Consider the following 26615-nt stretch of genomic DNA (forward strand, 5'->3'; position numbering starts at 1 on the left):
ACAGTCCAGTCCGTCAACTCTTCAACAATGCACAGCAAATTATGAAGGCATGTAAGATTTTTAAGAATGACACTCTTTCGAGACCAATTAAACTAAATGGTCTACATGCACACCTCTCCCAAATAACCTTAAAAACGATATAATTTCTGCTTTGGCAGAATCATTCATTTCAATCTACAACATTTGTAATATTTGGCAACATATTGTTCATTCCCTCCTCAAGTAAAATCAATTACACAAATTTTGTTGCTAGGATTTGTGGTAAAAAAAGTAGGAAAAGTAGGACGAGTGGGAGCCCTGCTGTATATGTTGCCATCATGGTGACAAATATCATAGAACACTAGCTATTAGTTGGACTGTCAATTGTATGAGTCCCACACAGCGAAAGACCCTCTAAGGAAGGAAAATTATTTGTGCTTCTATATCAGGGATGGCCGATTATTTTTTTGTTCGATAAACTTTAAACTTTTTACGAAATAACTTTTTCCACTCCAGTTAGAGCATTAACATTCATAATTTGCTGAAAGAAAACAAAGATGAAAAAGTTTTAACAATAATTCATCAATAATTATTTATAATTGGTATTCAATTAAATGAAGTTTAGTTAATTAAAATCCACTCAAATTGTTCATGACCCGTGATGCCATAGCAATCATACTGGATATGGCTTATATATAATTTTTGTCTCTGGTGTGGCCTGCAACACTGCGTCTGATCATTATGTTGGTCCTCAAACAGAATTTGCCCACCCCTGTCCTATATCAGTGATCTAGCATACCTTTTTGGATTATGAGGGGACCCTGGTTTGATTCCCCTCAGAGGAATGTTCAATTTTCCTTCCTAAAAATTCATTTTCGAATTGAATCCAGTCATATGTACCTGATATTAGTTTTTGTTTACATTATGCACTTTTCTGAGACCGATTTGTGACATTTGTCACCTCATGTTATGTTTAACTTTTAAAGTTTATGGCACCCGATTTTAGAGACAATAGGCATCGATTTCTAGACAAAAAATCTATAGTTTGTCAGGTGACAAAATATTTCACTGTATAAAAAGAACGTGAAAAGAAACAAAGGGAAAAAATGGGAATTTTTTAAGGAACAACATGGGATGATCACGTTTTCCCGGGACATTCCTCATATTTTGTTTAATTATGTCTGTTGTGACTTGAATTTTCAATGAAGCCCACTTGGATTTTTATTCTTCACTAAAATTAAATATTACAATTACTTTGGCACATATAAATTATATTATTAATTATTATATTATGTTAATTGACTACAAATATAAATATTATCTCATGTATTGTCATGCTAGATTTTTTAATTTTTCGGTAGAATTCCTTTTATCCACTGTGATTTGCAGCACCACTTTATTTCCTGACATTGTCGATTTTAGCAATTTTTGGCAGCATATTCGGCAACAATTGATAAATTCATTTTTTTAAAATACTAATTTTCAGTATTTTTGTCGAGGAAACAAGGTCAGCCTAGGATTGCAAAGACTGACGGGTTTCCTCTAATGATTTCTCCTTTTTGTAAATTATAATTTAAGGATTTTCAGGGACATTTCTCTATAAAGATATGAAAAATCTGAAGAATTCTGTTTCTAACCAGATTTTAATAAGGCTTAAAAGTTGGAAGGCTTCCCTAGTAAAGTGGAAGCATCTGCACAATAAAAGACATATTCATGTCGAAAAGACTATATTACTCGCATTGATAGAAAAATAAAACAAGTTGCGATCGTGGAGGAGAAAAAAAAGTGTAGGTCTCCAGAAATCAAAAGAAATTTCAACATCTAGAATTATATGGAATTCTGAAAAAAAACTCCCGAATGTATTTTGGTAACATTTTCCCAAAAAGAAAGGAATTATCAAAGAGACAATCATTACAACTTTTTTTTTCTATCAATAAATATCCTGTAAAAGTTTTATTTAAAAACAATAAAGCACATTTTTGGCCTCAAGCATTTATACAAACATTATTTACAGAGGTAATGGAATAATTCTATGACAATGTCGCGTGTGTTATGTGTGATGATGCGCGCCATGAAATAATGTGACAGATGGTTTCCTCTCATTCTCTTTTTTTTCCGCTGCACTATACACAATTTTCCTTTATACAAATAAACACGTGTCCTGCCCAGACCTTGTAAGTATCTGTTCAAAACGGAAAAAAAAAAAAAAATTCTGATAGCCCTCATTTTCCCTTCCCCCCAGGTGGGCCAAATTTTGCTCAGAAGCAAAAAAAAAAAAGTTCAATAACCACATATACAACTTGCGTTTTTATACACTGTTGCTAATCGCTATCAAATCCTATGAGACTTGATCTTTTCTTCTTCCTTGGTTTTGGTTTTATCGTCTCTTCATCCTGAAAACAAAGAAAATCAAAATAGTTACAGTGATTCTCGGAATAAGCATTGCAGTACACTTTCCCTTCGAATATGCCATTAAAAAAGTAAAATAAGTCACAAAAATTTCACAGAGCTATCGAAGCTTTCTCAAAGGAAGTATAAATTTTTACAAACCTCACACGTTACAACATTTGGAGAATAATATTCCTGCATCATCAGGACAATCCCCAAAGGAACATTGCCTTACATCACTAAGAATATGGAATATCAAGTGGCTGCATACCTTCATGAAAATGACACCCATTTTTAACACCTGCTCTGATTGCAATAAATGGCACTTGAACCTACAGTGCATAATCCAAGGTCAGATATATATCAAGCACTTAATTATATGTATGCAGACATGCCAACATTGGCTTAAAGCTTGTCAGTAGTGATGAATGTTTTGCCTTGCCATGGGGGTACCCTCTAGGACAAAATAATACAAATACAAAGCCACAACAGGCAAAATGCCTAACGAGGTGGCTGAGAAAAAGATGCCCCATAACAAATATGGGTGTCATATATTTCAAAAATACAGCAACCCAATTAAAAATGCAATTACAAACAATATATATATATACATGATGAAATATTATACAATGCCCATAAACAATACTTATGGCTGTCTAATTCTAAATATAGATAGCTTCTCGATTTACCCCAACATGTTTATCGTATTTCTTTTTAAACGTGCCAATTGTGTTAGAATTTACTACTTCCAAGGGTAAGCTATTCCATTATTAACAACCTTATTAGAGAAAAATTACATGAACAATGTTCAGAAAATCTAAGCCGCTCGTCAATGAGAGAATTCCCAAATTGGTCACCCTAGTTGCATCTGGGATAGTGATGCCATTTAACTCGTAAGAGAAACATGGGTTGTTCGAACCAAAATGAGCGATCATGCACTTGTCAACATTAAAATTCACGCTCCATTCATTTGCCCATGTTCCAATCCTGTTCAAGTGGGTCTGGAGCAACTCCCAGTCATTTTGATTCCCAACTACCCCCATTAGATTCACGTCATCTGCAAATTTGCTAAAAATCCCATCAATATCCTGATCGAGTTTATAGATAAAAAGCGAAAAAAGTATGGGCCAAGGACACTTCCTTGAGGAACTCCACTACTGACACATGTCCAATCAGAGAATTCCCTGTTCACCATAACTCATTGTGACTATTGGATATAATTGTGGATGGTTTCGACAGAAAACTGGTTTTTGCACATTTGGGCTCGAGTAAGAGTGGTGGGTTTACAGATCGCCTTCTGTGCACAGACAAACCCGTGTCTTTTCTCGAACTCTCTTACATGCATATTCATCGTTATAGTAGAGATCGATGCAATTAAAAAATAATAATAAAAATAAGTAAAACACCACTAGAAACTCAAAGACCTGATTTTTTAAAACCAATTTCCATAGTATTGAGAGTCTCAAATAGCTCTGTAGTTCATTGTGGCCATCTGTAAACTACAGACAATCCATAGCAGTTGGTAACTCTGTGTATGGTATCTTTTGTGGTGTACCTTATTTTGTGGAGCCAGATCTATATGAATGTCCCTGTATATAAAGCAGTTCAGGGAACATGGGACTGTTGAATTGTACCATTAAGTCATTGCTCACATAGGGATACTCAAATCAATCTACAGTATGGAGAACAAGAGAATGGATGACTGACTAGAGCAGCCTGATTCTTCTTCACACAACGTTACTAAGAAAAAAAATTTAAATCCAGGAGACTGACACAGTTTTTAGCTCAGTCACCACCTTCACATGATCACAAGAACAAAGCAATTCTTATGAGTTTGGAAGTCCTGCGAACTGATGATTTTCAGGGCTCTGGTACCATTTTAATAAAAACATCGAGGAGAGAGGTAAGTCTGCATTAAAAAAAATATATACATAATTTTTATTAAAATTTAGAGATATAACAAGTGTTCAATAATTTTGGCCCGTTTGAATTGGGAGCTTCTCCTTGGCCCACTACTGCAGTCGCAAGGAGATTAGAATTTCAAGTCACCTAGTCATCACAGGTCTACAATGGTATAATTATTATTCATTACACTTTCAGATTCTAACTGAACAATGTATAAGGTAAACTTGAAGCAATCCTTGCGTTGAAGTAATAAAAGCCAAGATAAAAAACCTACAGTTACAAACTATTGTGACAAGCATGTGGTAAGAGATATGATATATACAATGAATGAATGAATGCCAGGGTCTCTGCCACTGGACTTATCCCATTGCCGAGATCTCTTCCAGTCCATCTTCATGGCAGAGTCTGGAACAAAGTGAGTGCACCTAACAGTCTGAGTGTGTAGCTAGTGTTGTGTCTGATGTTTCAGTGCTGCCATCTATGCTTCAAATTGTGAGTGAAGTGTAATGATTGAATATTTGTAACGTTGTAGGCCTGTTGCTCTCTGTGGTGAGACTTTTTAATGGGGAAATCGGCTCGCATACACGCCTTGAAGTTGGGAACCACAGAAAATCAACTTCGGCCGACCACCACTGTGGTGCCGGTGTGGTTCGAACCCGGATCCTTGCAATGCGAGTCCGTCACTATGACCACTCGACCACCACAGCGGCGATATGATATATACAGCATAATATGCAAAAAAAATGCCCATTTATAAATTTCCCTGTAGTAGGATTTACAAGAGTGTTCACAATGCACAAAAACCATACTTAATGTGTGGTAGGAGAGAATGATTATACTCTTCCCAGTACGAGATGAGACATAGCTACAACACCTCAAACCATTCTATAATTTGGGGAAGGAACAGAAAGAAGTGAAAGCTCAGTTGCTGAAGGGTGATTCTCGATGCACAATCATTTTACCTAAAAGAAAAGAATCCCCCTGACATGACACAGTCAATTTTTATTTCGAGCTTGGAGGCCAAAGTAGATTAAGTTTGGTGAGGTCTAGGGTGCAGGAGAAAATATTGGGCCCCTTAAATTAGGGAAAGGTTTAAAGTTAGTGTTTCTGGGCCCTTCAGAAATCAGGGCCAAGGGCATGCATCCGCTGTTAAATACATCTTTGCTTGGAGAATTATATCATTATAAGTATGATATTCACCTACACATGTGTACATCCACCATTAATGACTCAATTTAAAGTGGGTAAAAAAAATTCTGAAAGATAATGTATTGTAAAATGTTCAGAAAAATCATTCGCACCTCTGTACTGTCCGTCTCTGTATCAGAGTCTATTGCTATTGGCTTGGATTTTGTTGCGTTCTTTGGTACGGAACCTTTACCCCTGACACCAGTTCCCCTCCCAGGTTTCATAACCTTTATGTCGTCTAATTCTTCGACTAAGGCAAAAAGATCACTGTATCTGAAATGCACAAAAGTAATACATGGATAAGTAACACCTAATATTGCGATTGGGGAAGCTCAAAATAATATATTGTACTATATAAAATATGTATATCACTACCATAGAATTTGAAAAAAAAAAAAAAATTCAAGATGTTACACAATTTACACATTTCTACATATAGTCTGTCGCAAAAGTACAAAGATAACCATTTTTCATGAATAAGAAATCAACTGTTCCACATTTCGATCTCAAATTTTTAATACACAAACCTCATACCTGTAAAGTCATTTTACAATAGTTGAACGGAATTTTTTCTCAAGAAATGAATAAACAAAAATTTAAAAAATGAAAAATAACCTGTCTTTATATACACTAAGTTATATAGACTTGAAAAAACTTGCAAAGCAAGAGATTGCAATATTTTTGTATTTTAACCTGGCTGCAATGACATAAGCATTTAAAGATATAAATACTCATTTAAAAACTTGTATTGCAAGCAATTGTCATTATGCCTCACAGCGTTCTTTACACCATAAGGGATGTGGATAAAATCTGATATTTAAAGTCTGAAGTGAGTGGCTGCAAAGATAACAGGACACAGCAGATCAGGTATATATAAAATACTATCTAAAAAAATTTTCTTCTAAATCTAATTTTCTGCTAAAATCCAGAGAAATTTTTTAACAAATCCAGAAAGCTGGAGGAAGGGCAAAAAATCCGGAGAGTTGGCAGGTCTGATAGATGTTAAACACAAAATATCTCTATCTAGTCAGAAACTGCCTGTGCGTCAAATTTCACGAAGCTCATCAATTCCTGTATCAAAGGATATTGTTCATCACTGTTTGCAGTCCAGCAATAGGCATATATTTCAAAACATGCGCTGTAGATCTCTTCTTAAGCAACACTACAAAGATGATCAATTGACTCGGGCAAGAATGACATGAATTGGAGGGATGAAGGTTCACTGCTGTCTTCAGGGACAGAAAACTGTCCAATTCTAGATGGACCCTATGCCTGTACTTATTATTAGCATGACTTCAAACATGAATCTCCCACTTTTTACAACCATCAGCAAGGACAATTTATCATGGAATAGTGAGCATTCAGATTCAATGGACCAATTGGTATTGGTTTTTGTGAGGTCAGCAGAAGTCCAGAGACTATCAAAACATTCTAAGAACCTCTCTTCTTCCAATCAGAAGCACAATAGAGGGTCATTGTTAGGTGTTTCAACAGATCAATGCTCCTTATCCCTACATCTACATCCACCAGTGCAAGGTTCACTGATGATAAGTGATGATAGTTGGAATGGTCAGCTATGATCCTAGACTTAAATCTAATAGAAAATCTTAGGGAAAAGGGGGGGAGGGTCTATTACCACTTCATATCTATTCCCAATGTCATCAGTTTCCAAGTATTATGGCATTGAAGTAGTGAATTATGCAAAGTTGGTTTCCTCTGGATTCTGTTCTTCATATGTCCAGAAGAGGAAAGGTCAAGTTTCCATCCGAAACTCTGATGACGCAAATAATTTTCCAGCATTTCCCTATCAAGTATTCTAAATGATTCATAGCAATGGCGCAACTGTAAACATTAAAATTATGCTGATGTCTATATACTTTTGAGACAGGATTTTTTCCCTTTTTAATTTTTGTTAATTCATTTCTTGAGAAAAATTCTGTTGAACTATTGTGAAATACCTTTACTGGCATAAGATACACGTATAAAAAATTTGAGATAGAAATGTGGAACAGTTAATTTGTTATTCAAGGAAAAACGACTGTCTATATACTTCTTCGACAGACTATAATAGAACCTCCCTTATCTGAAATAAACAGGGCTGAACCCATTTCAGATAAGAAAAATGTCACATGAATAAATACAAGGGCTGTATTAAGCACAAACAATTGGGCATTTCTTCTAATTTACACCATGTTAGCATGGACCATTAATTAACAGTATGTTAGCTTAATTAATTATTCGAACGTATGTGAATATCATTGATATCATGTAGTTAGATGCATAACATGGAATAATTTTTATTTAGTCAAAATTAAATTTTCACGTCTGCCTGCAGACTATATGTCTTATCAACATGGACTCATCTCTGGTCCATGGACAAAAGATTTGCACTGGTTAAACTGATTTTTTGATTATTTACAATAACCAACTCTTTTATAAAAGCAACAGCACATTCAGCCTCATTCATGACTTTCATCATTCCAGTCAGAGCTTGGACAAAATCATCCTTGCACATGATTAGATGAGCGTCAAAGCATCTACAATGAAAAGTGAAAAGCCACTGGAGATACATTACATGGAGATACGCAAATTTATACATGCCACGTGATGTTCACGTCAATGGAATTAAAGGCCCAGTTGCGAAACCATGCGAATGTCACATCATATGAGCTGAGTATCAAAAATCAGAGTAAAATCTGAGTGCAGTGTTTACCTATAGGGTATTTAAATCAGAGTTGATAGGGTTAAAAGAGTTTTACACCCATAAAGTAAGAATAGAATAATCCAATGTCACAAGACGTTATTTATCAAAGTTGATTTTAGTAAGGCCTCTGAATCAAATTCATATTTGGTTTACAATAGTAAAAATATGAAAGAAACATCAAATTAAGAGGAATATATATGGCTACTTACTTTGTTTTCTGTGCATCTGTACAAGACGACTGAACCTGAAGAAGTGCAGCCTGAATGATGTCTAAACTAAAAACTAAAATAAATAAAAAATAATATCATTATCATTACATTATCAGAGGAAAATAAAATAAAGTATGTAACTATGTGCAAAGTGTGTGTTCAAAATTTATATATACAAGATCAAAAATACACTCACAAGAATTTTGTTTGGAGCTCTGCCTCAATTGATCCAAATGAGACAAAGTTTGTTCCACTGAAGGCCCTGAAGATTTATTTGCTTGATGCCTGGAAAAAAAGACAACAAATGAATAAGAATTAACAGATCTTGTCATTTGGATTAAAACAATAAAAACACAATTGATTGCTATCTACTAGATTGCTACGTTTAAAATAGTAAACACAACAACTGCAATTTTATTTATTTTTTCAATAACAAGCAGAGGTTTTCTCCCTCAGCATTCTTGTTCCAATAAAAATTCATTAAAATTTTTGAATAGACATTTCTCAGCTTGCTTTGAATTTCAACATGCAATATTGGAGACAGAATACAGAACATACAGCTAATTAAAAATCACTTCTACTAGGACAACTTTGATTTCATTAACCTTTTAACTGCCAATGTTCTCAATTGGGAATTTTTATTAATTAGAAAAAATATTTTTCTTACATCAAAGCACTTGATTGTTTTTTTTTTTTTTTTGCACGTGTGAGATTCCAATGTTCTTTAGCATTAGTTGTTCTTTAACTGTTTCAGTATTAAAAGTAAAAAAACTGTTAAATTTCCAGTTTTGATTTTAAGCAGATTAGAGTCAGGGAGAAATACAGACTACACACCTTATAACTGTAAGCTTTATCCAGTATTTGAGTGAAACAGGATGAGTTTCAACCAGTTATTTAAAAATATAAATTTGAAGAGTAATTTCACCCCTTTCCAAAATTTCAAGGAGTATATTTTTCTAAAATGAAGGGAATTTTTTTATCAGTGAAAAGTACCTATTAGAAAACAAAATTGCCTAAAATTTGTAGTATTTTCACTCCTCAAATTTGGAGTAAAAGTTAATTTTGATGCATAAAACAAGCATCTAGATGGATATTGGTGAACACTGGTTTTAACCCTTCACTGTTATAAGGTTTCCCCTCTTTTAAATGAAATATATTTTAACTTCCACCCAGCAAATTCACCAAACATGTAATCTTAGTTAATGTAAAGGAGAATCTAGCTCATATAAAAGTGTATTTTCTATTCTATGATGATCTGATCAAGATCTGTTTTCATGATTCTAAAGCCACCAGGAGCAGAAGTTTCGAGAGAAAAAAATTTATATGGAAGAAGAGGCATCTATGTGCTACACCCCCTCACACAATTCAGAGAAAATGCTCAAGGTTTCTTTACTTACATGCATTATGAAAAAGGGCTTGGATTTTATGGCCTAAAGCTTAAATGTTATCATCAGTTATAAAACCAGAATTTCAGGTTTTTAACCAATCAGCAACGACATTTCATCTTTAGGTCATAAAAATCTTGATCCCTAATAAGTGCTTATTGGCCATTTAAATTAAAAGGAAAAATTCAAAACCAATATCATTACCTTTTCCGTTTCTGAGATGTGCTGGACTTAGAGAGCTGTGCTGCAATAAGCTCAGCTAACCTTTCTTCGTGACTCTGGGTCCAGTAATTCAGAACGGATGACACAAAATGGTCGCTGGGCTTGACGTCTCTTGACATTATGTGCTTTAGAAGTTCTGTTGTTGGTCTATCAAAAAAAAGTGTACATAGGTTAGAAGCTGGATACATACGATTTCAAATACTAGGTAATATGACAACAATTTTGCTTTTAAGAATAGTTTAACACATGATTTAAGACAATGCTGGTATCATACAATACTACTAAAAAACAACAAATTCATTAAAATGTCAAAAAAAAAAAAATTTTTTTTGATGAATTTTTGGGAGACACCAACTGATATATTATTCTTGAACATTTTGTAAATTAGAAGGTGTATTTATTTTTTTAATGACTGGTACTTAGTTTGACAAGTTGATGAAATATGAACTGCACTGCTTAAAAAATTGAAGAGGCCTATTCAAAATTCATTCAAACTTAATATTTACTTGGTTAAAATAATATAATGAATTATTCAATTAAGAAACAAAAATTAACATAGCTGACATGACATAGCGCTGCCTGCAGCATGACAGACTAGATAACAGATATTGCAGGTATGACAAAAAAAATCTGGAGATCACAACACAAGTATTTATACAAATTGAAAATAATACTGTTGCCACCAAAAAAATAAACTTCTGTATAAAATATATATATAATATTGGCTCGGCATAAATAAGTAGCACCACAAATTTATCAAATTCATAATGCAAATTTAGAAAAGAAGGGAAAATTCAGTAATGGTTTTTGTGCTTTATTATTTCAAAGCTAAAATCAGGCATTTAAACTGTTTTTAAACTTTCCTCTCAATGTTGTATATAGATATATTTATATATCATTACATACATCATATACTATTTTTAACTAACACGCTTACACAAAAATTTAGTACAAATCACCATGATTTTCTGCATATAATCCACAGATACAAAATTCTATACTTAGAGACAGGGTTGTGTTTAACCCCTGGTTTTAACCAAGTGGTTTTTTAAAAAAAATCAAATAAAAGTGACCTAAATATAATTTTTTTCCTTGAAAAATATTATATTGGTTCATTATTAGCCAAAATTTTTCATTTTTACCACATTTTATATTCTTGGGGAACATTCTGATGTTATATCTTTAAATGGCATAAGATGGTATAAGTGGTTTTTTTTTTTTTCAAAAAGTCCTATAAAAGTGACCTGAATATATATATATATTTTCATATGAAGTACACTGAAGAGCCAAAAAAAACTGATCCACCTGCCTAATATCGTGTAGGGCCCCGTGAGCATGCAGAAGTGCCGCAACACAAGGTGGCATGGACTCGGCTAATGTCTGAAGTAGTGCTGGAGGTAATTGACACCCTGAATCCTGCAGGGCTGTCCATAAATCCGTAGGAGTAAGAGGTGGTGGAGATCTCTCCTGAACAGCACGTTGCAAGGCATCCCAGATATGTTCAATAATGTTCATGCCTGGGGATTTAGGTGGCCAGCGGAAGTGTCTAAAGTCAGAAGAATGTTTCTGGAGCCACTTTGTAGCAATTCTGGACGTGTGGGGTGTCGCATTGTCCTGCTGAAATTGTCCAAGTCCGTCGGAATGCACAATGGACATGAATGGGTGCAGGTGATCAGACAGGATGCTTACGTACCTGTCACCTGTCAGAGTCGTATCTAGACATATCAGGGGTCCCATATCACTCCAACTGCACATGCCCCATACCATCACAGAGCCTCCACCAGCTTGAACAGTCCCCTGTTGACATGTAGGGTACATGGATTCATGAGGTTGTCTCCATACCCGTACACATCCATCAGCTCGAAGCAATTGGAACCGAGACTCGTCAGACCAGGCAACGTGTTTCCAGTCCTCAACGGTCCAATGTCAGTATTGTCGGGCCCAGGTGAGGCGTAAAGCTTTGTGTCGTGCAGTCATCAAGGGTACACGAGTGGGCCTTCGGCTCCGAAAGCCCATAGCGATGATGTTTCGTTGAATGATTCGCACGCTGACACTTGTTGATGGAACAGCATTGACATCTGCAGCAATTTGTGGAAGGGTTGCATATCTGTCACGTTTAATGATTCTCGTCAGTCGTCGTTGGTCCCATTCTTGCATGATCTTTTTCCGGCCGCAGCGATGAAGTAGATTAAATTTTTTACCGGATTCCCGATATTCACGGTACACTCATGAAATGGTCGTACGTGGAAATCCAAATTTCATCGCTACCTCGGAGATGCTGTGTCCCATCTCTCGTGTGCTGACTATAACACCACATTCAAACCCACTTAAATCTAGATAACCTGCCATTGTAGCAGCAGTAACCGATCTAACAACTATGCCAGACACTTGTTGTGTTATATAGGCATTGCCGACCGCAGCACCGTACTCTGATTGGTTCCATATCTCTTTATTTGCATACACATGCCTGTACCAGTTTTTTTGGCTCTTCAGTTTATCTTAGTTATTTAAAGTTATATACAGTAGCGAAAATTTTTCATTCTCACCACATTTTCTAACCTTTGGCTACATTCTGATGCTCTATAATCTTTAGAAAATTCATGAATAAGGATTGCATCACACATCTAAATGTAGTGGTGTATTATCTCACAGGTTTATTTTTCCCTTCACAAAGAAGCATCAACAGTAGTGACACCATCATGCTAGGGGCAGGTGGTCCTATAATCCAATAAAGACACCAACTGTCCCTAAAGGCCAAAGACCAGTTCATTTTCTTTACCATTTTCATTTTCTTTCCCATAAGAAATACCACATCTCATACTGTATATCTCCCAGTCTTAATATTCAATAGTTGTTTTTTTTTATGCTTTCACTGTTAAGAGCCCAGCTAATCAAGGTTCTACTGTATAGTAGTAACAGATTTATGAAAAATAATCAGCTATACGCAGGGTGATTACAATTAAAGTTTTGATTCCAAAATTATACAATGAGTACTGGTCAGAATGACTTTAAAATTTGCATGGATACTCCTGAAGCAATGAAAATTTCTTTCGCAAAAGGAAAAAGTGCAAGTAGTGCAACAGTAGATGATGCTGTACTTGGCCAGCAGTATAATCTATTTTGTGCTACCACATCATTTTGGCACATTCACAGCATGAGTGTGTGGATAGAACAACTTCTATCAAGATGCAAATACCAAGCAAATATAACCATTGCAATACCAGCAAAGCAGTTGCTGAAGACCCATTTTGACAATAACAGGATGGCACAACACCTGGCTGGCCGTCAGTTCACCTGACCTTAACCCTTGGAACTTCTGGCTGTGGGGGTACCTCAAAATGTTATGAGCAGTGGTCGGATTGCAAACTTCAGCGCATCCCCTATATTTTAGAAGTTCCTCAGGAATATTAACGTTGGGGCTCATTTGGTTTAATAAAGGTGAATTGCAAGCGCATCCACATCATGACCATGGCATACTCTGATCTGTTGTTGAACAAGAATTTTTGTGCTTTCACCTCACAGCCAGAACACGGTGAACAACATATTTAACATTTCTTGAGTAAGTTGTGGTTATTTGTTCACTTTTTTTTTTTTTTTTTTGTGATGTTTCCATGAATTATGAAACCGTGCAATACTATAACTGAGTTATCATTTTTCCATGACTGGCTATCGTTTCCATTCTGCGAGCAAATTTCCGTGTTGGATGATGTCATTAATTTTACATTTTTAATTATTTTTTTCCCTTTACCAAATAAATTCCATTTCTTCAGGAATATTCATGTAAATTTTGTAGTCATTCTGACAATTGTTCTTTTTTTTAGTGTTTTGAAATCAGAACCTTAGTTAGAATCACCCTGTATATCATAAATCATTGCTAATTAGATTGCAGTATAATTGCTAATTATACTGCATTATTTGTGCTTGATTATATTCATCTAATTTTATCACAGTTTTTGCAAAATAGCTTCCTAATTAATATATATATTATATGGTTAATAATAACATTAAGAATTTTCAAACAAAAAAGAAATCCATTGAGTTAAGCAAAAAATAATTGAATTGCAAAAGTTGGTTTTCGTCAAAATGTAAGAAATATTTATTGATTAATTAATATGGTAATAGTGTTAATTACATTAATAAACATTTCAAGCTCCTGAGAAAATAGGCTGCAGATGGGATGCAGCAGCGCAGAATCCACACTGAGAAAGTCTGATTATTTTTCCAATGATTTTTACAAAATCCACAGATTTTATACACAGGCAAATAGGTTTGTTAGTTGGACACACACAGAAGTGGAATCTGAGATTGGCATAAAATTTGAATTCCTAAAATGGGAATATTTCAATCGCTGTAAAGCAGGACTTGACAAATCAAAGAAAAATTTAGGCATTAGAAAAATTCCATAAGAGTCACGAATATTTTCTTATCAAGAAAAAAAACTGGCTCTAAATAATGTTTTGAACTTTTCCTAGACCATAACCCCTTCCAATGTTAAGAGACAGTATTATGAAACCAAAAAAATGTCTGTCATAGACTTGGAAGGGTGGAAGTGGACTCTGCAGCCTCTTACTCACAAAACACCCTCTTTGACGACCCCCCCTCCCGTTTGAAGAGTCCCTTTCAACTTATGTGAGGACCAGGCACTTGTCCAGCCAGAGGTCTGTTCAGACTTTTCCCCCACAGGAGCATTTTATTTTTGTGAAAATGATCCATAATTTCATGGGATGCAAAACAGTCTACTTCATTTTGTACAAAAAAGGGGGGGGGGGAAAATGAAATTTCAAATTTATGGTTTTGTTAGTTTGTATTGTGTGAAGGTGTGGTGGACCATGTGTCACATAACCAGGATCTCAACAAGTATCACAAACAATCCATTGCAAAAAAGAGTCAAGATTTAGAACTATGTCCAATTTACTTTTATGTACAGAATTTAGCGAAATTTAACAGTTAAATTTTAGAAATTTTGAATTTCACCATAAGTCTTGCTCTTTCAATATGATAATTCACAACTTTAATCAATGGAGAATCAGTCTATCAAGTTGTTCGTAGATCAGCCACAAACTACGTCATCAGTTTCTTTTACTTTTGTGGCCCTTAGAGGACGATCAAATGGCCAGAATCAAATTCAGGAACATTGAGGACAAAAGATCACACTTTCCAGATGGAGTTTGAATATGACCGATGAAGAAAGTAATGAAGACAAAACTGCAAGATCAAGTGAAGTTGAAATGCACAGAAATGATCTTACTGCTGCCTTATACAGGGTGCCCTGCAAGTGCTAATGCTACCTTTTTTCATCAACCGTCTATTGTGAAGGTATAATTAAGAATAATTCCAAATTAAAAATGCTCAAAAGGCATTTAAAAATTACCCTGCACCATTTTTGAGGGTGAAAATACAGTGTCACAAATAAAAAAAATCTAAATTTTTATACGATCACTTTGTCTTCCAATTTCCAATTAGAAAGTTGTTGCCCTGTTTTTTTTATGCCAACAGAAAAAATTCTGTTTCCAAGTGCAATAGTTGAATTCAAAAATCTGAGAAAAGTTATGAAAGAACAGCAAAAACTAATGTATAATGCTAATTTCCCTCATTTATGCTGTCCTTTCTCAACTTTCCTCTGATTTCTGAATTCAAATTTCTCAGTGAATATTGCGCTTAGAAAATTGGATTTTTTTTGGTTCCAGGAGAGACAGGGCAACAACTTTCTAATTGGAAGTTAGACGACAGGGAGACCATGAAAAATTTAATTTTTTAATTTTGTTACACACTGTATTTTCATCCTTGAAACTGGTACAGGGTAATTTTTGAATGCCTTTTGAGCATTTTTAAAATTTAAACTTTACCTCAATGACAGATAGTTGATGAGATAAAGGCAGCATTAGCACTTACAGGACACCCTGTATATGGCTGGCTACTGTCGAGGCAACCAATCAGTGCCGATAATATTCCTCATTTGCATTTTGTCTATCACTTCAGAGCCATCAGATGGCCTATCATTTTGCCATGAACTGCTTCGCTTGGCCTCCTAGACATATCATGATTTAAGTATACATTAGAGATGAAGAGAATAATTTATATAATCACATTTATTAACAGAGATACCTAAACCAGAGCGTTCAACATGCTCTCTCATCCAACAGCCAATAACCTATCTCGTTTGGCTCCTTGGCCTTTTCACCTGATCCGATCATTATACATCACTTCATTTCACTTCCGACACATAAACAGCAACAAAGCGGGCGTTTACAGACAATGGTATAGCATCACGTCCGATGACTTCCAGTCAACTCCAGATGATGACTTGGTATTTCAGGTGAAAAATATTATGATCGTAATTAAAGATTAAGTAAAATTATTATTAGGAATATAAACATTAAGTAGCAATTATTTTGAATGGGGTGGCACTCTTCCACCCGCCGTCTGTACTATTACAAACAGTGTGTTTTTCAGACTCGGACTTTTGTGAAGGGCTTGGAAAACGCATACGAATTTCAGCCAGACAGAACCCCCTGCAAGCCCTACTGTAATGATATAATAAAACATGATTAAAAATTCACATAGCAATCAATAATTAATTTTCACTTACTGTTCTTGCTTTAGTAGCAGCAGAATACTGGTCAATGCTTCGGCATGACCTAAAAATATACAATAAAGCCATATAAAAAGGCAATTTTTTTATAGCATATTCTGGATAAAAACAATTGTTTTGATTGCTTTAAAAAACTGGATTTTTCCAAACTATTTTGAAGCTGTGTTCACTTCAAACGGCAATAATCTTAATTCAAATACAGTAACTACATCTTGATATAAGTATGGTTATATCTCTTACCATGAAATTCTAATTTAGGCAAAATAGGAAGGATGTGATCCACAGGAATATTATGAGCTGCGATCAACTGCCATAAACAGAATTGTTCGAAGGCTTCCCATTCTAAACTAGAATCTACAAATAGATCAAAGCAATGAAAATATGCATTCAAAATAACAGAAAAAATGTATGTGTGCAAACATCTACACGAATGATTGGCCTACCAATTAAAAAAATATTAACTACACGAATTGCAAAAATATCTGAACAAGGCAGAAGTTTGAAAATTCCACAGGGTGTATTTGTATATTAATGGCCAGCTATAAAATTAAAAAAAAAACAAAAAACATACAAGACACTAAAACCGAGAGACACGGCGAAGTTTTGAATCTGTGCAGTAAGGATGTTAAGAAAAAAACAATCCTAATGAACTGTTCTTATATGGCTAATTAATAACACTTTAACAGCATGATAAAAATTATGCGAGGTCAGTGCTTACTTTATTTTAAAAGGTTCATCAATACTATTTTCTAAAATTTAACATAACAAAAGCCACTAATGTCTGTACAAAACACAATGTGCTGTTTCAGATGAGATGGAGGAGGGACTTTTAGTTTAGCACCAGCACTTTCCAAAATAGACTATATAGTCCTCCTTGGAGGTGCTGAGATAAGCTTTGGGGTAAGAGTCAAAGCTATAGGCACAACATAGGAGTTTATGAGATACAAGATCTAAGAAGAGTGGGAGGTAGTGAGAATTTTTTTTTCTCTGAGAAGGACAGTAGGATAAATAAGTTGAGAAATAGAAGTATGAAGATGAAGATGAAAGATTAAACAAATTGAAATACATGTTACGATAGACTTATGTTATGAGGTAGAACATAACGTATAAGTTACAAATGACACTCTAAGGCAGAATGTTTTGCTGGAAAAAAGTTCCCATAGTTGTTTTTTTTCCCCCTTTTTTTGAAATTCTTCCCTAGAGATTGTTCTGCAGCGTAATAACATTGTTATGATATTACAATGATTTTGCTGCTCAAGTAGTACATCCAAAACGCAAACCAATGAGACAGTTTTTGTTACCGCAATGTAACCCAATTTTACTGAGACACAACTGTACCGAAAACTACAGTTTACACTCTATAGCACTCCTTTCAATAAATGCAATAAAAAAATCCTATATAACAATACCCCAACTAATAGTAATTGCTTACATAACAATATTACACTTTGATCCTTATGCACTTTCCATAGTGTGATTATATATATCTATTCATAACAGTAACTCATTTGTAATGACATTTCTTCTTGAATATCGATATATAGGCATTTCACTGTACATCATCAAATATTTTTGAAGTTCCCATTCCTAAGACTGCTTTCTCGCATCTTTAGTTAGGAGAGCAACCACTGTATTGGTGGGAAGTTACAAAATTTTAGAAATCAAATACAATGATATCTCGGCTATCAAATGACTTGGCTTACAAATTCTTTGGCTAATGAATAATGATATTATCACAAAAAATGAGTAACTTTGCCTGGTTTTAATTTATACAAAAATTGCCACGTTTTTAAGACAAATAAATTCAATTGGTCGAATGGTCGACGCGTTTCGGCTCTTCAATGGAGAGCCGTCATCAGGACTTCGTGGTCAGAATTCACACGAATGAGTCGTGGAAGAGTGATGTTTACGTCTGGTCGCCCGAAGAGTTCGCCTTTGTATTTGCTGCGTCCGAGTGGTCTTTGGATTAACCTCAGTCGTGACAAAACTTTCAACACTTTACAACAGATGGCTCCCCAATTCGCATCCAAAGACCACTCGGACGCAGCAAATACAAAGGCGAACTCTTCGGACGACCAGGCGTAAACATCACTCTTCCACGACTCATTCGTGTGAATTCTGACCACGAAGTCCTGATGACGGCTCTCCATTGAAGAGCCGAAACGCGTCAACCATTCGACCAATTGAATTTATTTGTCTTAAAAACGTGGCAATTTTTGTATAAAATAATGATATGGCTAACAAACATTTTCTTGTGAGTTGAATTTTTACACATTCATCATCAGATTTACCATCATTCGAGATTGATTAAATCATTCATGCCTACTTTGGACTATTTTTTCAGATCTACCTCCATCTCTCTTTCTGAAAGTTTTGAAAGGTTATCTTTGCCAACAGCATAAATATGAGAACAGAAATGAGCTGACCAAATCACAATGAATGAAGACACCTACGAACATGACTGGGTTGTGTCAACACCACCTTCAGTAGACTACCTCTGGCGTTGGTTGCGTACATAGTGTAAAATAATACAATCTTCAGTGCCCTATCTTCCTGCAAATTCTTATTTATCTAATTTTAAACCTGTTAATTTTAGTCTTTAGTCCGTTTTTGTATATTTTTATAATGCTCCTTGGTGTTAAAAAAACCAAAAACGTGTCTTTAAATTTTCGGCAATTTCTGGAACAAATTAAACAATTTTCCCCAGAAATATATGGAAAATCTTGTTTTGGCTAATGAACGTGATTCTGGAATGAATAATCTTTGGTAGCCGAGGTATCATTGTGCTTCGAACATACGCAAACCTTCTTATATACAGTACCTATGGCAAACAGCTATGGTATAGTGGTATATAGCATAGGAGTCTTCAGTTCCTTTTGCATCTGACTGGTGGTGGGGGGGAAGAGGTTCATTAGATAAGGGTTAATTGAAAAAAAAATTACTCTATTAATTTAATTTTTGTTTGAAAATATATATTTTTTGCAGTGATTTTTTTTTTTTTTACAATAACGAAAATAAAATAATAAATGTTGGAAATTTCTGAAAAAAAAAATAGCCACTGATAAACCCAAGGTCAGGGAATATGAAAATTAATATCATCAACAACATTGATTCATTAAAATGCTATGATTCACTCTCTGAATCAAAATTGCAATGAAATAACTTTTGTGGGAAACAGGAGATTCAAATACAAATTTGTGGGTTTAACATACTGATTTTATACATAAAATCCTGTTAAATAAAATGTTTAAAAAATTTCGACCGAATGAACAAACTTGAAAACAATTAATTTTTCAGAAATTTCTTTCAAGATATCATCAGAAAAAGCTAAACTGGTGAGAAAGATCACAGAGCCATTAAAATAAATAACTTATATACAACAATGATTATGTTGAACAATGACAACTGTCAGGTCTTGTACATATCTTGCCAAAAACTAAATAAAAAACCTTCGTTTTTTAAAAATAAAGTTAATGACTTTTAAGGCAGTAGCCTTAAAGTTCGTCACCGAAGTTCGTAACTTTGAGGCAGTGGCTCTTAAAATATATAGTGTGACACCCAGGAAAGTCACTGAACTTGAACAACGACATGAAGCTGAGGATATTGATGTCTGCCTACTCAGTGTGTTTAAAAGGAACATGAAATGAACCATACATGCCTCCATGTTAATATTCCTAGGGAACTTCTAACGTATAACAGGTGGACTGGGATTTAAAAGGAACAACACTTTACCCGATTTATGTAATTACAGTGGCACCTCTGTACTTGACATTAATTCTGGAACTCACGATACGTGAATGTTTTTATAACGTACATAGAATAAGAGAGCTAATAAATTTCCTTGTAATTAGGGCGGCAAGATATGAGGTGGCGTCCAAACTTCTTATGCTCATCTTACAACAACGTACCAGACATGAGTTCCAAAACAGCCGAGTGCTGAGGCATGACTATCATTTTCATGAAGGTGTAATATTTATATGGTTGCAGGGCAGGAGAGCGACAAATTTACCCTGTGATTGACATTTTTTCACTAACAGGCGGGGGGAAAGCCACTTTTATCATTCACATTTACCAACATTTTATGATGAAATCCCTGTATAATATCGAGCAGTGGATTACAAAAGTGTTGGTGATGAATACTTTGGCATATGGCAAGCAATTTTTGCAAAAACAACTACTTGCCTGTTGAAAAAGATGGATTGACTACTGGTTCTAGACAAGGTAGGTGCAGGGGCAAATGAAACATTTGCACCTGAAAATATAATATTTCATATCAGATACGACACAAATGCTTTTTGTTCTTACAGCACTGATTTTTTTTATTTCTTTCTCATTCTTATGAAAATATAAACACAAATAGGTTCTCTTGTGAACCCTTGTTTGCATCATACCAAAAAAAACAACAACAAACTTTACATTACACATGCAACATTCCTTTTACTGTTACACAGTACAATATCTGATACCAGTAACACTATGAAAATGAAATGAATCACTACAGGATGCATTTCTGAACAGCAAATCCGTTAGTAGACAATTAACGAAAAATGTTTTCTATTCACTATGCTGTGCAGAAAGGCACCCATTCAGGTTCAGTGCTTGCACAAAAATGTTGTTTTTGATACAAATAACACGCATGAATTTTGACAATGGGCCATATCCAAAATTTCAGCTGCTACTCTTCCACGTGAACAACTAAAACAAAGAAATCAATCTACAATGGTATTTTTAGGAAATGTTTGGAATTGCCTTTAGTCTGTTAAAAACCTCTTGACACAATGATATTCTTTTATTACGATAAATCCCTCTATAAGTGTTTCAAAGTGTGTATGTCTCAGCTCCTAGGAGCATCTCATTCAGTTGTCTATGTACTGATGTGTGCCTATTCAATGTCATGAAGTGGTTCTTTTTGGACTATTCTGAGGATCTTTACGTAAAAAAAGTTTGAGAGCCACTACTCTATAACAATATTTACTGAAGAGATTTTGAAACCGATAAAACAATATTTTTTAAATATACTGCTAAAAGTCAACTTTATTACATCCTTAAAACCCTCCTTCTAGTTTTTGTTCTTTTGAAGGCATATGGTAACACTGGTGTTTGGCAACACATGCTACTCAAAAGAGAAAATTAAATTGCTGCTGTTGTCGATTTCTGCATAAAACGCAAAAGTGTAATGCAGTAAACCTCTTTACGAGGTGAAACACCTACATAACTGAATTTTATAAATTAACTAATTAGTTATGAATTTCTAAGGCCAACAAATGCTCATAAGCACATTTTCTGATAGTACTAATGATGCTGATTTAGAAGAGATGCCAACAAAGGCATAAATTTGGAGGTGCATGATGGTGATCTTCATATATTTTTAGCATGTTACTGAGATGACTGGAAAACTAATAAATTATTTATCTTCAAGGAAAGAATTACTCATTTTTCTCAGAATATGCATAGGTCTTCAATGTGTGCCCAGATTACAAACTGATGAAATCAGGATCTGCTCTTACTTCCATTGAACATAATGAAAAGGCTTTTCTAAGCAGTAACACAAACATTTCTACCGCATCATCAAAAATTATTTGTAACTGATGATCAGAAAAACTGGATTCACAAATAAACAGCATCAGCAAAACCTCGCCTTTTGTCTCAATTTTTCAAAAATTATAATATAAGAAAACTTACTCAGTACAGATAGAAATGAATCTTTTCTAAACATGACTACATTCCTTTGTAAAATAAGGCATACAAGATCTTGTAACTATAAAAAAAGAGAAATACAAAGTTTAAATAAAAAGGTAATATTTTATGTCACATGATTTCAAATGAACTCAGACACAATACAAAAAAGTTTTAAATGTAATTATGTATTAAATAAATAATTATGCGTTCAACTTCAACTAATGGTGAAAAGATATAGCTTACTTACTTGAGTGGGGTCTATACATGAAACAACAAGATTTAACAAATCTGCATTGCCAATCGCTATGTTTGGGAACTGCAAAAAACAAAATTCAGAGTTCAAAAAATTATCAATCCGAAAGAGGTATAGATTGATGATGCAAAATAAAAGGGAAAAAAATATTTTTCTTCCAAAATAATTATTTACATGAAACATGCATGTGTCTGACACTATCAAATAACTACGGGAAATTATGGTATGGTAACTATTTATAACTATTTTATAAACATCTATATTTCTAATATACAGTGGAACTTGGTCAATTCAAATTTCAGATAATTTGAACTTTTACATACTCCCCTTAAGTTTACTATCTAATGTTAAATTTTTTTGAATTTTTTGGATAATTTAAAGTTGGAGGGAAAAAAATCATGATTTTTGTATGAGCTAATTTAGTTTGGGAAAACTCTACAAGAAGCCAGACTTTGCTTCTCTCGACAAAGCTGTTAAACAAATTTTTAAAAACTAATAAAAGTTTGAAAATTATGTTTTTCTTTACTTTTTTTTGATAATTTAATGCCCATTTTAATATTGTTCAGCTAGAGTGTATCGAGAACACTTAATTCTGATTATGCTTTTCAACCTTATAGATCAAGGTACATAGTTTGACCACAGAAAGATGGCCTCTGACTTTGTATGGCGATCAAGAAAACAGAGGATTCATTCGTTAGTAGGGAGAAATCAGGGGGCGGAAGAACTCCGGCAGCAACCCTGGAGGATGTTAATTTTCTTTTTTCCTCCATTTCTCCTTACTGAAGAATGAACTCTTTCTTTTCGTCATGAAGGCCATACAAGGTCAGAAGCCATCTTTTGGTGGTCACACTATACCATTCAAAATTTAAATCTTTTTGTCAGTCATTAAAAGTATGGAAAGTATCAGAAAGTTCAGATTGTAATGCGTTAATGAAAGTATATTTCCTTGAATGACCATTTCAAGTATTATTTCTGTAAATCAGGCTTTGAACATAGTCAAGAAATTCCACAGTGATGCTGATTCCAGAACAGTGAAATAATATAGCAGCTGAGATCAATTATTATAATTATGAATTATTAATTTGATCATTTTTGTTGCACCACGGTCATTTTCTGCACACGAGGACTAATTAGACCGGGACCTACAATTTATTGCCGATTCCGAACAGCAGGCTTGTTTTTTTTTTTTTTAATACTCATCGAGGGGTTGGTGCACTTAGCACTTCGATGGGGGACTCCTTGCGGTAGCAATTTTTTCCTGCGGTCTTGTCGCCGTTTTTTTTTTTCCCGTACCCCTGTGTCAGGAAAGTTTTCTGACAAGGACGAACCGGGTATCGAACTCGCGACACCTCTAAACATCTTTTGGTACTTTAGGCGAGCATCTTATCGACCTGCGCTACCACGCACTTATGAATTATTAAAATTTGGGAAACGATTTTGTAACTGACGATAAAAAGTTTTAATAATTGATAATTATTATTCCTATGTGAATGTTGATAATTAAGTTGCAATTTGTAGTTATTTTACAGATCCAGGAGAGATTAATTGGATAATTCAAACTTTTTTCAGTGACTTTAGACTTCCAATTAACCAAATTCAACTGTATTTATATTTCTCTCTAGTGTATTCATATATTTATATTTCTTAATTTTTCTTTCCGCCAAACTAAATGATTTAGTTCCCACATAATGTAAATATATTTTTATTAATTTATTGGAAAAACTGATGGGGGGGGGGGCGAGGTTTCCACCCTCTCAAGTATATCGAAAAACATTGGGGAATAATGTATGGTACAGTTCTCACAAATGAATTTGAACCTTAGGTATTCCCTTTCCATTCACACTTTTAAAAGTTTTATAAGGCCAAGGGATTTGATAAGATGATGAAACAAGTGTTTAAAAAAAAAAAGATAAAGGTTAGATGACTAATGCAAAGAACACTGGCTTAAAAATAATGATTCTAAAATTTCTAGGAAAAATCTTTGAAACAAATGGTTCTGAAATAATAAAAAACTAAAACCACAAATACATACTTGATTATAAATTTCTGGAATAAGAAAACAAAACATCCGGAAGTCATCTTCCTGACAAAGCTGAAAAAAAAATTCAACACGTGACTAATATTAGTCCTTCAAACTGGTAAGACATGCAAAACATCATACAAGTTTTCACAATGACGCCTATTTGAATTTTTGTTCTTCACTGAAATTAAGGATTGAATTTATTTCCCGAACTTATAAATTATGTTACGATTATTATGAATATTTTTTTATTTCACATATTTTTTATGTTAAACTTCTCTCCCCCCCCCCTTCCCCCACAGAATTCATTTTAATCCACTGTTTACTGATTTGCAGTAGAGCTTCAATTCCTGCCATTGGAATTTTTTGGCAATTTTAGCAATAATTGACTTGTTCAGTGAGCGAATAAGTTCACTTTAGGCATCATACTTGATGACAATTGACAATTTCTTGTATTTGAAACTCAAATCACCCATATTTTTCTAAAGGAAACATGGTCAGCCTCGGATTGCAAGGGCTGAGGGCTTTTTAATTTTACATTTTCTATAAAGATACAAAAAATTGGAAGAATATGGTTCCCAATTGAAAATTTTGATAAAGTCACAAAATAATAAGTGTGGGCGACTATGCTATAGGTGTCCAAGGCATATTGGTACACCACACATTTTAAAAATGGGTGAAGCACAGTAAAAACACCAATATGTACAAATGATAAATAATGGAGGGAAAGTTGTATGTGACCATCAAGGGAAATTCGCTGCAGGTAGTTGAATCTAGTCAAAAGAAAAAGAAGCGTCACAGTTCAATGGTGCAACTAGTAAACATTTCAAGTGCTGCTACAAATTGGGAAAAACACCCACAGAGCAGAGACACATACAATGTTGGTGTAAGCGACAGAAGTTACAAGCAGAAAACGTGTTTCAATGGATGAGTCATTCAGGTTGATCAATGACAAGTAAAATCTAAGGCATGATTGAGCAAGTGTCATAAATGTTAGTATGAAATCAGAGACTCTAAAATACAGTGACTATGACATAGCACCAGAGATCTTGGTTTTCTTAATGTTCAAACAAGAAGTTCTAGGGCGAGTGTTATTTCAAAAATTCAGAAAACAATACTCTGATTAAATCATCTTTTTCCTAACAACTTTAAAACAAACTAACTTTCCCCACTTCTAGAGGTTTGATTAACCAGTAAAAAAAGCATTACATGTATAGGAAATATAGATTAGAAATTTTGTTTCTTATGAACTGGGTTCAGTAAAGTTATGTTTGACTATACACATAAAGGAAAATTTAAGCTGCCCTATTGGTTTTTGTGATGCATCATGTCAGACATACGTTAATCACAACATATGTATACATTAGAGACTGTTTATTATTTTTTTGCCTATAGTCCCCTCCCAGACCATATTTTTTCCTCATGGCTCCGTCTTATTAAGACCCCCAATGAGCAAAAACAAATTTATGGGTTTGCCTCCTTCCCTCTTCTAGTCAAAGTTTCTTCACAATTCATTGCCCGAACTTGCTGTTCTTGGCCATGGACTGCTTAGTTCCTCCCCCCCCCCCCCACATCAAAAAATATGTACAAGAGCGCAACATTTTCTATTATTTATTGGATTTTTGGAATAAATTTATAAGCAAATTTTTTTTTTAATAAGGTTGTTTTCTGATCCTCTGGCTTCAACATACTTCCCTCTTGAGGAGCTTTTATACAGGGCTTTCCCAACATCATGGAACCCCCATAATAAGCGGTATTCTAGGGTCCCATACTTAACTGAAAGTGACAGCTTACATATATATATATATATATACTTTCGAAAATCATGTTACAGAATACCATAATTTAGGCCCTCCATGGAAATGAGGTTCCAGGCAATGCCCAGATGGGCTCATGCGTTAAGACGGCCCAGGTTCAACATGCAGTTCCACTGGATTATAAAAGTAATCACACTTTTTCCCATCATATTGTACTTGAAAGCCTGATTTCTTCACACCAGAATTGATTTTTTCACAGGTATCTGTGGCTTCCTCCCCCCCCCCAACCCAATGTCATAGCCCCCCTTCCATTACTTTTCCTCTGTGCCCCCCC

General features: G+C 34.5%; 1 protein-coding gene across 2 annotated transcripts in view; it reads right to left on the reverse strand.

Annotated features, from left to right (window-relative positions):
- Nucleotides 1-1906: 1906 nt before the first annotated feature.
- IntS3 (integrator complex subunit 3) overlaps nucleotides 1907-26615 on the reverse strand; it is a 77766-nt gene continuing 53057 nt past the window's right edge. For both annotated transcript variants that reach the window (XM_089248112.1, XM_089248113.1), the window contains 10 exons: nucleotides 24537-24596; nucleotides 22499-22567; nucleotides 22255-22330; nucleotides 16813-16926; nucleotides 16570-16618; nucleotides 9963-10127; nucleotides 8570-8658; nucleotides 8374-8446; nucleotides 5574-5733; nucleotides 1907-2372 (listed from right to left, as the gene is read on the reverse strand). In XM_089248112.1, coding sequence (XP_089104238.1) covers nucleotides 2301-2372; nucleotides 5574-5733; nucleotides 8374-8446; nucleotides 8570-8658; nucleotides 9963-10127; nucleotides 16570-16618; nucleotides 16813-16926; nucleotides 22255-22330; nucleotides 22499-22567; nucleotides 24537-24596 — 927 coding nt within the window. In that variant the 3' untranslated portion in view covers nucleotides 1907-2300. The remainder of the gene's footprint in view (nucleotides 2373-5573; nucleotides 5734-8373; nucleotides 8447-8569; nucleotides 8659-9962; nucleotides 10128-16569; nucleotides 16619-16812; nucleotides 16927-22254; nucleotides 22331-22498; nucleotides 22568-24536; nucleotides 24597-26615) is intronic.

This window comes from Pholcus phalangioides, unplaced genomic scaffold (assembly GCF_987345545.1).
Source record: "Pholcus phalangioides strain wild (caught in Gottingen) unplaced genomic scaffold, Ppha-v1.0 ptg000019l_1, whole genome shotgun sequence".
In the NCBI taxonomy this organism is placed as follows: domain Eukaryota; kingdom Metazoa; phylum Arthropoda; class Arachnida; order Araneae; family Pholcidae; genus Pholcus; species Pholcus phalangioides.